Source organism: Glycine max, chromosome 18, assembly GCF_000004515.6.
Source record: "Glycine max cultivar Williams 82 chromosome 18, Glycine_max_v4.0, whole genome shotgun sequence".
In the NCBI taxonomy this organism is placed as follows: Eukaryota; Viridiplantae; Streptophyta; class Magnoliopsida; order Fabales; family Fabaceae; genus Glycine; species Glycine max.
Window position 1 is genome coordinate 55,587,436 of NC_038254.2, and position 14,739 is coordinate 55,602,174.

Sequence of the window (14,739 nt, forward strand, 5' to 3'; positions counted from 1 at the left end):
TGGCAAATAACTCATTTCCATTCTTAAACTTAAAATGTTTTCCCATGATATCCCATTCATTTGATCTACTGTTATCATTGAGACAACCTTGGTAGTTCCATCACCCATCAGTTTTGTTTTCAGCCTAAGATGGTGCCTATTCTGGTTGAGGAGTAGGACTAATTAATAATGGTCATAGATAATAGGATATAATCATCACAAGTATTTCTCATATCTGCTTCTTCCTGCAATGACAGAGCAAGCTCAAGTTGCACCTCCACTTCACCCATTGCCGGCCGCTCATCTGGATCAAACTTCAAGCATCTTTCTGTGATATCAATAAATACTTCCCAACACTCTGGTGCAATCTTGCCTTTGAGATTCGGATCAATATTCTCCTCAACAGGGTGCTTCTGCCTCTTGTCAACATTTTTAAGCTTGTCTTTGCATACTACTTCTAGTAGCACTACACCAAAGGAGTAAACATCGCATTTTTCTGTTAATGTATTGTTTTCTGAAATCTCAGGAGCTACATAACCATATGTACCTATAAGTGAAAGTATCAGTTAAACTATTCAGTAAATTTATTTTCAGTAAACTAACAACAAAACAAAAATAAATACCTATAAAGCCGTCTTTTGATATTGTCTTGGGTTTTGGCTTTGATGCATAATGCGGTCCTTTTAAGGAAAGCCGAAAATCCGCGAGTTTGGCCACCATGTTTCTATCCAAAAGAATTTTATAAGGTGTTATGTCACGATGAAAGATGGTTCGCTTGGCACCTGTGTGAAGGTAGTGTAGTCCATGTGCTGCTCCTATGCATATCTTTAGCCTATGCTTCCATGTTAGTGGTTCCTTTTTCACATCACTACAGTATAGTCGATCATGGAGAGATCCATTGGCCATGTGCTCATATACCACAATCTTCTCGTCTTTGTGGACACAAAATCCTAATAGAGTGATCAAATTTGGATGACGAAGCTGGCAGAGCAACTCAATTTCGTTCTTGAACTGCTTAAGCTCTTTCTCACCGCTCCCACGTATTCGCTTGATTACAACTGTATCATCAGTAACACCATTGTTTTGGAGAAAACCTTTATATACAATACAAAAATCTCCAGTTCCAATTATTTGGTCTTCATCAAATTTTTTGGTTGATTCCTTAATATCGGCCAATGAAAATTGATGGCACAGCTCTTCTATCACCGTTGGATATTGCCTCTGACATGAACTTGCATGCTTCGACCAGCAGAAGCCCAAATATTTAATAAGCATTATCCCAATTTTAGATATCTGTTTCATTTGCAATCAGAACAAGATTTAACTTTCATTCATGAGCTTGAATACTGAACTTAAATGCATCATGAACATGAATATTCATCTTTTAGAACCAAAACTAAAAACAATATAACATACTTCTAACTTGCTCTTATTACTCCCTTTGTTCTCTATTATAAGTGACAAAACTCGATTTTTCCCCTCAAATATAAGCAAAGGCGTAAATGTGAAGCACTTCTAATTTACAAACAACAGAACATCTTTTGGAGTAATTTGTAAATATGAATTTACAAAGTTTTAGAGTAAGTAAAAATTTCTTTGGTGCAATTTATGGTTTCTGGGAAGTGCTTTGAAGGAATAGGCGTAAATGTGTGGTTTATTGTACACAAACATACACTGCACTCAAGATCCTCTCTCACTTTCTTGTTTTCATAGTTCTAACACTTTCCTTTTCAATCTAAGCCCGCCTCTGTACCACAAGTATTAAAAACCAAGTTTTGATTTCGTATTTCCCTGTGTTTCATTTCAAAATGGAAAATATAGAAAAGATAAGGGAAGTGTTTCTTTCATTCTCATATTTTGCGTATTACAATCAAAATCATTTGTTATGCCAAGAGCGATGATAAATTCATAGATACAACTTCATATCCCTTATATCAGTAAAAGTGGTATGCCAATATGCCATCCATCCATTTAATGGAAAAAAAATAGAAAGAAAATTTCATATGTACGAGTGTACAGTTGCGATCAAGCGAATATATGAATTGTAGACGTAGCAACATAGATACCTAAAAAAATAGAGAAAAAAAACAGTTGAATGGGAGATTGCCTGTTTATAGAAGTAGAGAATATCTTGAATATCACATAAGATTTTAAAGGTTGGGATTTGGGAACCTGGATATAAAGGCAAGGCAGAAACAAAGCTTCAAAAATATTCTGTTGCTTCTTTATCTCGTTCGGCTCTCAATAAGCTTGTCAGAGTTAGTTGAGTTGAGTTCAGATAATTTAATATTGCCACCGCCCACTTTATGACCAGACAGAACAGAACCTTTTAAGGGTACGTGTCCTGAAATTCCATCTTTTATTTGGGATAAAAGAGTCTGCCTACTAGTATGCCATTAACCAATGTTATAAAAATCATCCCATCATAAATCTGATCTAGACATTGGATCAGAGGTCCATATGATGAATAGCTTATTATATATTAAAAAAATATATTATAATATAACTAGTAAAATGGGATTAATTCATATTTCTTACTCTAATAGTATAGAATTTTTTAACAATATAGTATAAATATTATTTTTGTCATCAATTACCTAATAATATACACTGGTCTAGTGGCAAGTTAACATTTTAGTAACTTAAGGGACCTTTCTAGACAAAAATCTCACTTTTGTTTTTAAAATTTTCCAAAGTTGCAATGTGGTGCATCCTGTCTCTCAAACTCATTCGGGTCATTGGGTTTCTCCAAAACCGATTGAGTTTCACAACTTTGATCCAGATCGAATGCATAAATCCAAAAACAACATGTAAGAGTTTTTAGTGGAATAGTTTAAGAAAAACAATAAATTGTAAAAAATTCCATACACTTTATGAGGTGTGGGGGAATTTAACAAGTAGGTTAGGAGTTAGGACTAATTAAAATCATTTAAAGCGCATTTATTTGATTTAATTTGTTTAACCAGTCGGTTACACGGGTTGGGGTTTGCAAGTTATCAAACCAGACCACAGACGGAGTATTTTTTTTTTAGGAACCATTTACTTTTTTAGCATCAATTATTATTTTATGATTACTTGGGATTTAATTTGTTTTCTGTGCAACCACTAACGGGGCTAAGATGTTGCAGGATATTGGTGGCTTGCTCCTGTCTGAATGTATTGAAGATCTTTTAGCCTATGTACCCACAAAAGTTATTCCATTTTCATATCATGACAGTTTAGGCAATTATGGAGAGATCCATTGGCAGTGCCAGTGTTTTCATTCACAAGTCACAACAATCTTCTTGTCTTTGGGGCCATAAAATCTTACTAGAGAAACAAAAAAAATGCATTGGTCATACTGGCAAATAACTCAATTTCATTCTTGAACTAAAAATTAATCTTTTCCCATGATTTCCCATTCATCTGCTTTACTGTGATTGAACAATCTGTTGAACTGTTATCAATTATCATTGAGACAACCTAGGAAGTTCCATAATCCATCAGTTCCGTTTCCAGCTAAAGATGGTACCTATTCTGGTTGAGGATTAATTAATAATGGTCATAGATAATAGGTTATAATCATCACAAGTATTTCTTATATCTGCTTCTTCCTGCAGTGACAGAGCAAGCTCAAGTTGCACCTCCACTTCACCCATTGCTGGTCTCTCATTTGGATCAAACTTCAAGCATCTTTCTGTGATATCCATAAATACTTCCCAACACTCTGGTGCAATCTTTCCTTTGAGATTTGGATCAATATTCTCCTCAACTGGATGCTTCTGCCTCTTCGCAACATCTTTTAGCTTGTCTTTGCATATCACTTCTAATAGAACTACGCCAAAGGAGTAAACGTCGCATTTTTCTGTTAATGTATTGTTTTCTGAAATCTCAGGAGCTACATAACCATATGTACCTATAAGTGAAAGTATCAGTTGAAATATTCAGTAAAATTCTTTTCGGTAAACTAACAGCAAAAGAAAAGTAAATACCTAGAAAGCCATCTTTTGATATGGCCACCATGTTGCTATCCAAAAGAATGTTATATGGTGTTACGTCACGATGAAAGATGGTTCTTTTGGTTCCTGTGTGAAGGTAGTGTAGTCCTCGTGCTGCTCCTATGCATATCTTTAGCCTTTGCTTCCACGTTAGTGGTTCCTTTTTCACATCACTATAGTATAAGCAATCATGGAGAGATCCATTGGCCATGTACTCATATACAGTAATCTTTTTTTCTGTCATTACAAAATCCTAATAGATGGACCAAATTAGGATGCCGAAGCTGGCAGAGCAACTCAATTTCGTTCTTGAACTGCTTAAGTGCTTTGTTGGTGTTCATTGCAACTGTATACTCACTAACACCGTTGTGTTGGAGAGAACCTTTATATACAGTACCAAAGCTTGCATTTCCAATTATTTGTTTTTCATTAAACTTGTTTGTTGATTTCCTAAGATCGGCCAGTGAATATTGATGGCATAACTCTTCTATCACAGTCGGATATTGTCGCTGAGATGAACTTGTATGCTTCGAACAGCAGAAGCTCAAATATTTGATAAACATTGTCCCAATTTTAGATACCTGTTTTGTTTTTAATCACAATTATATTCAACTTTCATTCAACAGAATAAAAAATTTATTTTCTTCATAGCTGATTTTTGTTTGAACTTAAATACACCATGAACATGAATACTCATCTTTTGGAACCAAAACTAAAAACATTAGAACGTACCTCCTTTGGGGGATGATTTATGGGTATCTAATTTAGACTTTAGTGTATGAGGATTACAATACTAAGGGCTCCACTTCCAACTATTTGGTTTTCATCGAAGTTGTTGGTTGATTTCCTAAGATCAGCCAACAGAAATTGATGACGTAGCTCTTCTATCACAGTTGGATACTGTCGCTGAGATGAACTTGTATGCTTCGAACAGCAGAAGCTCAGATATTTGATAAACATTTTCCCAATTTCAGATACCTGTTTTGTTTTCAATCAAAATAAGATTCAACTTTCAGTCTTAATAGTTATCTATATCTGAACGTAAATACATCACGAACATGGATACTCATTTTGGAACCAAAACTAAGAACAATAGAACGTACCTTCTTTGGGGGATGATTTATGGGTATCTAATTTAGACTTTAGTGTATGAGGATTACAATTATGAATTTGCAAATTAAGAGTAAGTCATAGAGTACCATTCATATGTACAAACTTCATTACTGCCTTTTATGGTTTCAGGACAGTGGTTTGAACTTTGAAGCAATAAGTGTAAATGTATGGTTTATTGTACATAAATATACACTGCACTCAAGTTCCTCTCCCACTGTCTTGTTTTACGCCAGTGTCAAAAAATTTAATCTTGCGTTTTAGTTTTTTGTGTTTCTTTTCTCAATAAGCTGATCAAAGAGTTGAGCTACGGTTTGATCAGACAGAGCCTTTTAAGGTTACGTGTCCTGAAATTGCATCTTTAATTTGGAAAATAAAAATAGTTGAACTACTAACATGTAACAGTTTTTGGTAGAATTGTCAAATATGCTGACCAGGCTCGTCATGACAATGATGAAAACGAGCTGGTCCAGCTTTTGACCGGATCAAATTGACCTATTCATTTGTTTGCTTAAATTTACACTTATTTTAAAAGGAAAAAATAATAAATAATATCGGACCAAATGGACCTAACAGTGTTTAGCCTACTCTGTTTGGCCTTTAGGCTGGGCCAAATTGGGCTTGATTCTTTTTAGGCCAACTTTATATAGTCTGGTTTGGTGTGGCGGTGAAATACTAGTGATTCTTGTGCTTATTTTCATTGAAGGTAAATTAGAAGTCCCTACTTTAAGAAAAAAAAATCATACACTTTAGGAGGTATGTGTATATAACTAGGTATATGGGTTTGGGTTTGCATACGGTGTCCAGTGATAAAGTGAGTTAAGACTAACTAAAATGCTAAACTATTTGAACACGACTTTATTTGGCTTGGGTTGATCATAGTGGAACTCAGAGATTAGAGCATTAGGTCTAATTCTGAAGGGGTTTTAACGAAAAGATTGAGCTTTGTGGGAAATACGAACTTTAAAGCTGTTGGTATTGGTGAACTTATATGCTTTGAACAGCAGAAGCTCAAATATTTGATATGATTCAAGTTTTGAACATGTATCCCAATTTTAGATGCCTGTTTTGTTTTCAATCACAATAAGATTCAAGTTTCATTTCTTGATAGCTAGCTTTATCTGAACTTAATTAAATTGATCATGAACACGAATTCTCATCTTTTGGAATCGAAATTAAATACAATAGAACGCACTTTCCTTTGGGAGATTCCTTATATATGGCTATCTAATTTTGACTCTAATGTATGAGGATTATAATGATGAATTTACAAATTAGGAGTAATTTATAGACTACCCGTTCATGTGTACAAACTTCATCACTACAGTTTGTAGTTCAAGGAATGTGGTTTGACGGAATAGGTGTCAATTAGATTTAACTCCTTTATGCTTATATTATACTTTAACTTCTCTTTATTTACTACATGTGGAACTTTATTGTCGTCCCTCATGAAGCAACCAAATTGAATTTGTTTTTTTTTTTTTATCATTTTTTTCTTTACGACAACAATTAAAATTTGGTTAAAATAAATGAACTTAAATTAGTGCATAAAATCAACTAGCTGTTGTATAGTCTTTTGCAATTTAATTTTACATGCTTTGTTAATCAGCATCCAGTTTTTAATTTATATGAACTAGATTATTACCAGCTAGTAATTAAACATTGTATGTTCTGAAATGTTGATTGTTCCTGAACTGCTATAGATCCAGAATAGAATAGGACTATAGTAAACAGAGGACGAGGCTAAAAGTAAACACTAGTTGGTACCAAACTTTTGTTTGGGGGATTATTTCTATACGGACTTACACTGTTACACAGACGCAAGGTTTATACAACTAGACTAAATTTAAAGTAGACACCAGGCCATCTAATCTTCTATGTTGCATATGTGATGTAAAACTAACATAAAAACAAAGAAAAATAGACACCCAAAATAATAAAATACAATCAGTTCATAGAGATCGATATTGAATACCACATAAGATTTCATAGGTTGAGAACCTGGAGATGAAGGCAAGGCAGACACAATGCTTCAAAATTCTGTTGCTTCTGTATCTTGTCTTATCCGGTTCTTCACAATTATCCTGTCCAAGTGTTGAGTTCAGATAATTTTATTTTAGCCACGGCCTATATATATGACAGGACATAAACCTTTTATTCCAAAAAAAATAAAAGAGTTGAGCTATTAACAATTTAACATGCCACGCAACAGTTTTCGGTGAAATGATGCTGCTTCTTGTGCTTATTTTCTTTGAACGTAATTATTTTTTTCTGATTAAAAACTCTGGATTTTATTCAATCAGAGATAAATTCTGTACATCAGATAAAGGAAGCAGTGATAATTTGGCTAGCTATGCTCAACTTTGAAGGTATACTAATGATTGTTTTTTTTGGAAGTATGTGTGCACAGTGCATATGATCCAAGTATCCAAAAGGTGACTCATAGCATCCATAGAACATGTCTCCATAGTTTAAAAAGAACTTATCAGATCTTATAAACAAAAATGGTTTATAATTTTATAACCTTTTTTAAATTTATTTTACTAAATCTTATGATTAAGTTTACAACATAAATTCTTATGTGATAAAATATTTATTAAATAAGTACTATTGAAGTTATTTACTAAAACCTAACTTAACATTAGACAAGTTGAAATAATATTTTTAAAATTATCATTACTTATTAAATTATTATATAAAGAATGTTAGTGTGATGCTTTCTAACACAGTTCATTTAATACTTTTTTTGTACTTTAATTATATTTAGATTCTTGTCGACTCTTCTAAAACCATATTAAAATATTAATCAATGTAATTTTAAATAAATATTTCTATGTTTAGTTTTATATTAAAAAATTAGTTACGAGTCTAAAGTTAATTTTAAATTGAAATATTTTATATAAATTTTACTGTTAACTATTTTTCTTATAAGTTATTTTATTTTAAAGTAAATTGTAATCGAAATATATTTTTTAAGGAAAAAAACACAAGCAGTTTGCAGACGCAATTATTGTCTTCCTAACATCTCTTATATATATTATATATGTAATAAAATATCTTCAATGGAGCATCACAAGAGTGTCTCAGTTGCAGAACCTCACATTTGGGTGAACAAGAGGTTGACCATAAGGACTTCAAATTCTGTACTGAACTGAATTGAAGGTGGTGTTTTTTCTTCTAATCTCTTTCTGTGTTCCATGATATGTTTATTATTTACTGGATCTAGTTAATTATGCTCCTATAAATTGATTCTATATCTAGTTTCCCTTTTATACTTTCCGGGTTTAAATTTATGCTTACAACAAATTCCTAGCTTTAGAATCATGCTTCATATGAAGTCAACCCCGCTCTGCTTCAGATAGTGTAGGGATTTTTACTTGTAATAGTTGAAGTAACTAGGCACAAAAGTACACCAAAAACTAGATTTTTATGGTTTCTGAAACATGGATCGGTGAAATATACTATAGATTTATCTTTTTATACAAAGTTCAACTTCTTTCAAGATCCTTTTCCCTGTTTTCTTCTTCTTCTTGCTGCTTTTCGACATTAAGTTTATCCTTTCCAATCTTAGCCTGTTTTTGTACTTGAACTTTAAATATTTTAATTTTTCCCAGTTTTGTTTTTAATCCCCCTTTTGCAATTTGAAATGGAAAATGGGGGAAGAATTAGGAAAATGTTTATTTGATTGCCAAGTGTTTAAGTATTAGAGTCAAAATCATGTGAAAGTTTAACTAATCGATACACATTCATAATTTCATATATCACCTGTATAGAAAGGAATTATATTCATCTATTTTAGTTGTAAAATAGTAGGCTAATTTTTACAAGAGTGAAGTATCAGACTCAATGTAATGCTTGGCATATATGTGAAGAAGATAGAAGTTTTAACTCATGATTTTGTTCTTGAAGTAGACAGAAAAATCAAGATGGTTGAGGCAGTTGTGTCCTTTGCAGTTGAAAGGCTTCACGACCTACTTACGGAAGAGGCCAGATTGTTAATTGGGGTGAGTGACAAAGTCAAAAGGATGCAAAATGAACTAAAGAGGATGCAATGCTTCCTAAGAGATGCTGAGAGAAAGCAGGATAAAAATGATACTATAAAGAATTATATTTCAGAGGTGAGAAAACTAGCCTATGATGCAGAGGATGTGATAGAAATATATGCTATTAAGGTTGCATTAGGCATAAGTATTGGAACTAAAAATCCACTCACCAAAACTAAACATCTTCACAAAGTTGGCACTGAGCTCACATCAATAAATTCTCGAATTGATGACCTCACAAGAAGCCTACAAAACTATGGTTTTATTGCAACAGAAGACAATGAAGAGGTATCTGAGGTGCAAAGACAATTGCGATGGTCTTATTCTCACATAGTTGAAGAGTTCATTGTTGGCTTAGATAAGGACATAGACAAAGTGGTGGAATGGCTATTAAATGAAAATCATCATTGTCAATTTGTTTATATTTGTGGAATGGGTGGTCTTGGTAAAACTACACTTGCCAAAAGCATTTACCATTACAATGCTATTAGGCGAAACTTTGATGGTTTTGCTTGGGCATATATATCTCAGAAATGCAAGAAAAGAGATGTTTGGGAGGGAATTTTACTGAAGCTTATTTCTCCTACCAAAGAGGAAAGGGATGAGATTAAGAATATGACAGATGATGAACTGGCAAGGAAGTTGTTTAAAGTTCAGCAAGATAAAAAGTGTTTGATAATCCTGGATGACATATGGAGCAATGAGGCATGGGACATGTTAAGTCCTGCCTTTCCATCACAAAATACAAGGAGTAAGATAGTTTTTACATCCCGCAATAAAGACATTTCATTGCATGTAGATCCTGAAGGCTTGCTCCACGAACCAAGTTGCTTAAATCCAGAGGACAGTTGGGCATTGTTTAAGAAAAAAGCTTTTCCAAGACAAGATAACCCAGGTACCTAGAAATGTCTTCAGTGAGCAAACTTATTTAACTAGAAATTTCCATATAATTTGTTTCATTATTTCATCTCTAATTCCCCAAGTCTCTCATTTATCTTTCATATTTATCAGTTATGTGATCACCAGAAGAAAGTGAGAAAAGCACTTTCTTTTATCTTTTGAAGAATTCACATACTTCTTATAAATTATTTTAAGCATATATTTTTAAGTAAATATAGTGCTTTGGTGCAGCGGTAAGGCTGCGTACAATATCCCTCCCCCATACCTTCGCATAGCGAAGAGCCTCTGGGCAATGGGGTACGAAGTTTTTCTGAGGGCGAGCCCTGGTGCAGCGGTGAAGTTGTGCCTTGGTGACTTGTTGGTCATGGGTTCGAATCCGGAAACAGCCTCTTTGCATATGCAAGGGTAAGGCTGCGTACAATATCCCTCCCCCATACCTTCGCATAGCGAAGAGCCTCTGGGCAATGGGGTACGAAGTTTTTATAATGCTTTTTCTCTTTTAAAAAGCATAAATAAATGGGCCATAAGTTGATTTTATGCTTTGTAGTTTAATTGGCTGTAATAAGTGATAGTTCAGGTGTCTAAGGAATAGAAAAACCATGTTAAGGCCATATGTTGTAATCTGAAAAACAAAGGGAATTAGTGTTGAGAAAACATAAGGTTGCCCTGCTTGCATATGAAATTAGATATCACCCCCACGTAGTGCAGATAGATGATTTAATTTATTTTAAATTCTATTTAATTTAAAACTATTTTTATTTTATTTATATATTTTAAATTATTTTCTAATTTACTGAGTAATAATTATTGTTCAATTCAAAGTTGTATCTGTATAAGCTTCTGCATATATTGTATGGAAACATGGAAATGTGTAAAAACTTCTCGTCTTGTTTTTATTCATATATCTATATGAAAGAATTTCTGTATGCTTGTTTATGGTACCATTTTGTGTTAATGTGATAATTAGCATATGACTTATGCAGAATCCACGGTTTCTGATGAGTTTATAAGATTAGGCAGAGAAATGGTTGCAAAGTGTGCTGGTCTGCCTTTGACTATCATTGTTCTTGGAGGGCTTTTGGCTACAAAGGAGAGAGTTAGTGACTGGGCTACAATAGGAGGAGAGGTACGTGAAAAGCGAAAAGTAGAGGAAGTCTTGGATTTAAGTTACCAGGACTTGCCTTGTCAACTGAAACCATGTTTTCTCTATTTAAGTCAATTCCCTGAAGACTCTGAGATACCAAGAACTAAACTAATTCAGCTATGGGTAGCAGAAGGTGTTGTTTCATCTCAATATGAGACTGAACGGGATGAGACAATGGAGGATGTTGCAGAACGCTACCTAGGTAACTTAATTAGCCGCTGCATGGTTCAAGTTGGTCAGATGGGGTCTACTGGTAGGATTAAAACCTGTAGGCTCCATGATTTAATGCGTGATCTGTGTTTGTCAAAGGCCAGAAAAGAAAATTTTCTTTACATTATTAATGGATCACAACAAAATAGTACCATTGATGTTGCTTCTTCATCTAATTTATCAGATGCAAGACGAATTGATGAAGTTCGTAGGCTTGCTGTCTTCTTGGATCAACGTGTTGATCAATTGATTCCACAGGACAAGCAAGTGAATGAACACCTCAGGTCCCTTGTATTTTTTCACGACAAGAAGTGTAGGATGGAAAATTGGGACCTAGTGAAAGGTGTTTTTGTCGAGTTCAAATTACTTAGAGTTCTAGATCTTGAAGGAATTAAGGGGCTGAAGGGACAGTCATTGCCTAAAGAAGTGGGAAATCTTTTATGGTTGAAGTTTCTGAGTCTGAAAAGGACTCGCATACAAATACTGCCATCTTCCTTGGGAAATTTGGAGAATTTGCAATTCCTAAATTTGCAAACTGTCAATAAAGTGAGCTGGGATTCAACCGTGGAAATTCCAAATGTAATATGTAAGTTGAAACGGTTGAGGCATCTATATCTTCCAAATTGGTGTGGGAATGTTACTAACAACCTGCAACTAGAAAATTTGACCAATTTACAGACATTAGTAAATTTTCCTGCCAGCAAATGTGATGTAAAAGATCTATTGAAGCTGAAAAAACTCAGAAAGTTAGTACTGAATGACCCTAGACATTTTCAAAAATTTAGTGAAAGTTTCAGTCCCCCTAATAAAAGGTTGGATTGCCTTCTATCCTTGTCTTTAAGGACTGACATGCTTTCCTTCCCTGAAAATGTAGTAGATGTTGAAAAATTGGTGCTGGGCTGTCCTTTCCTCCGAAAATTGCAGGTCGAAGGGCGGATGGAAAGGCTGCCAGCAGCCTCACTGTTTCCTCCACAGCTTTCAAAGTTGACTTTATGGGGCTGTAGACTTGTGGAAGACCCAATGGTAACATTAGAGAAGCTTCCTAACTTGAAGTTTCTAAATGGGTGGGATATGTTTGTTGGAAAGAAAATGGCATGCTCACCAAATGGTTTTCCTCAACTGAAGGTTTTAGTACTTCGCGGCTTGCCTAATTTACATCAGTGGACAATAGAGGATCAAGCCATGCCCAATCTTTACCGATTGAGCATATCTGATTGCAACAATTTAAAGACGGTTCCTGATGGACTAAAATTTATCACTACTCTTCGGGAGCTAGAAATCAGATGGATGCCTAAATCATTCAAGACCAGGCTTGGAACTGCTGGGGAGGATTACCACAAAGTCCAACATGTGCCATCTATTGTATTTTTGAACTAAGGATGTAAGTTGAAAAGATTAAATTTCATGTTGAAGTGACTTTCTTTCTCAAATTTCTTTCTTATTAGATTTCTGTTATGTATGTTCGTCTGTCTTTTATGTAGTTGGATGATCTCATTACTGACAAACAAATAATAAGTAGGGCACTGCTGTTCTCCAATGATTATTGATTATGCTCTTTGAACTTTTAGAGTATTGTTTTCTATTATTCAATGAAAAAGGAATAAGTTATTTGTTATGAGTTGTTTACACAATAATTTCTGCTTACAATTTTTTGTACTTTTGCAGTGAAGCAATATCCTCTCCTCTCGTGCTTCCAGAAGCTAAGGTTCCATGTAAACCCTTAACTTCCAGAAGCATATCCCATCCATTTGGTGGGCCTCTATGTTCGTACTTTGCATTGTGTCTTGATGGATTCAGATACACTTATTTAATATGCTTTTATATTTGCAAGATTGTTTTTAGAATAGATTTTCCGAGTGTAATGCGAAACTAGCTTGTAACTCATATTTAGTGAGAAAACCCCTCTTATTTAAGGAAATAATAAAGATTACCTGATCTTCTATGGATGAATATATAGTGAATCGTGGATATGATAGACATATAATAATGTTTTCATTATTATCTTTATCATTCTCGCGGGGGGAGTGATATCTTGGACTTTTGAACTGCGTGTTGTTCCCTAAAGACTTCTGAGGATCTTTAAGTTTGGTAAGAATTTTGAATTTCTTCGTATCCCATTGCCCGGAGGCTCTTCGCTATGCGAAGGTATGGGGGAGGGATGTTGTACGCAGCCTTACCCTTGCATATGCAAAGAGGCTGTTTCCGGATTCGAACCCATGACCACCAAGGCACAACTTTACCGCTGCACCAGGGCTCGCCCTCCGGTAAGAATTTTTGAATAACTTAGTTTATTTTTATAAGATATTTGAAGTATGAAAAATAAAAGTTATTAGTTTTTCCATTGTTTTCTATTTTATTCTTATTATTTTATTCAAAATCCTATTTTATCTTTATATTAAATTTAAAAATGTTATTTTTTGTCTAGAAAAATCCTCTTATCTAATTTAACAATTTTTTTTATATTTATATGATAGTTAATTAGACAATTGTTATCATTATAATATTTTTTAATATTAGAAATCTTTTGAATCTATTAACTTTACAATTATTTACTTAATCATATCAACTTCATAATTTTTTTAAAATAATATTATTAATAAAGTATTTAAATGCTTGTTTCAGAGGAAAGTATTTAAATGCTAAAAAAATAATTTTAAACAGTATAATTTTGATAAATGATTTAATTCTTAAAAAAATGAAAATTTTGATTTTAAATAATACGAGTAAAATAATCAAATTAAGAAAATTATTATTCTATTTTTTAAGACGATAAATTATAAGAAATAAATTTAAATATTAAAAATATTAAATATGTATCTTTTTACGTCATTTAATATTTATCAATTAATTTATTAGTTATTTTATCAAACACTTTAATCATTACCTATAAGTTTTTAAGTAACTTTTAATTGTTCAGCTCTAGTTTATAACTTATACACTGCTAGCTTATAAAATAGTTTTACTTAATATTGCCTAAAGTAGACATTTCTAATTTGGAGAGACTAAATTTTTTTTTAAGTTTAGAGGACAAAAAAATTGATTCTAAATTGAGAAATAAAAAACATATTTAAGTGAATAATTTTTCTTATAGTAAATTTTTCGTTTCATGTAACTAACCTGTGCTTTGTTTGGTTGTGAGGAAAAAATAGAGTAGATAAAAATAAAATAAAAATGATTAGAAAAATAAAAATAGAGTGGAAATAAAATTGAATGTTGAGTTGCTGGCTTCAAGAGAAATTGAGTGAAAACTAAGTAGTAAAGTTGTTTGATTTGAATGAAATGAGAGGAAAAATTGAATAAAATAAAAAATACTATTATACCCTCAATTTGTGTGTGCTTCTAAACGTGAATAATAGATTGAAAATGACGCATAATT

At 33.2% G+C, this 14,739-nt stretch overlaps 2 protein-coding genes and 1 pseudogene across 6 annotated transcripts; 1 reads left to right on the forward strand and 2 right to left on the reverse strand.

Moving 5' to 3' along the window:
- LOC100775244 (receptor-like protein kinase ANXUR2-like) lies at positions 1-2,301 on the reverse strand. Of its 3 annotated transcripts, none has more exons than XM_006601721.4 (3): positions 2,152-2,301; positions 603-1,272; positions 1-445 (listed from the first exon to the last, which is right to left on the reverse strand). In XM_006601721.4, the coding sequence occupies exons 2-3, from the start codon at positions 1,252-1,254 to the stop codon at positions 159-161; spliced, it is 939 nt and encodes a 312-aa protein (XP_006601784.1). In that variant the 5' UTR covers positions 1,255-1,272; positions 2,152-2,301; the 3' UTR covers positions 1-158.
- Positions 2,302-2,958: 657 nt separating this feature from the next.
- LOC100775786 (receptor-like protein kinase ANXUR2) lies at positions 2,959-7,155 on the reverse strand (annotated as a pseudogene).
- A 928-nt stretch (positions 7,156-8,083) lies between these two features.
- LOC100805727 (putative disease resistance protein At1g50180) lies at positions 8,084-12,744 on the forward strand. 3 transcript variants are annotated; one of them, XM_006602885.3, is made up of 3 exons: positions 8,084-8,228; positions 8,979-10,004; positions 10,993-12,744. In XM_006602885.3, exons 2-3 carry the CDS (start codon positions 8,993-8,995, stop codon positions 12,738-12,740), a joined length of 2,760 nt encoding a protein of 919 aa, XP_006602948.1. In that variant the 5' UTR covers positions 8,084-8,228; positions 8,979-8,992; the 3' UTR covers positions 12,741-12,744. The 3 variants fall into 3 exon arrangements, with proteins under 3 accessions (XP_006602948.1, XP_006602949.1, XP_006602950.1); XM_006602886.3 differs by having other exon boundaries at positions 8,113-8,228; positions 8,976-10,004; XM_006602887.4 differs by having other exon boundaries at positions 8,113-8,228; positions 8,983-10,004.
- The last annotated feature ends 1,995 nt before the right edge of the window (positions 12,745-14,739 follow it).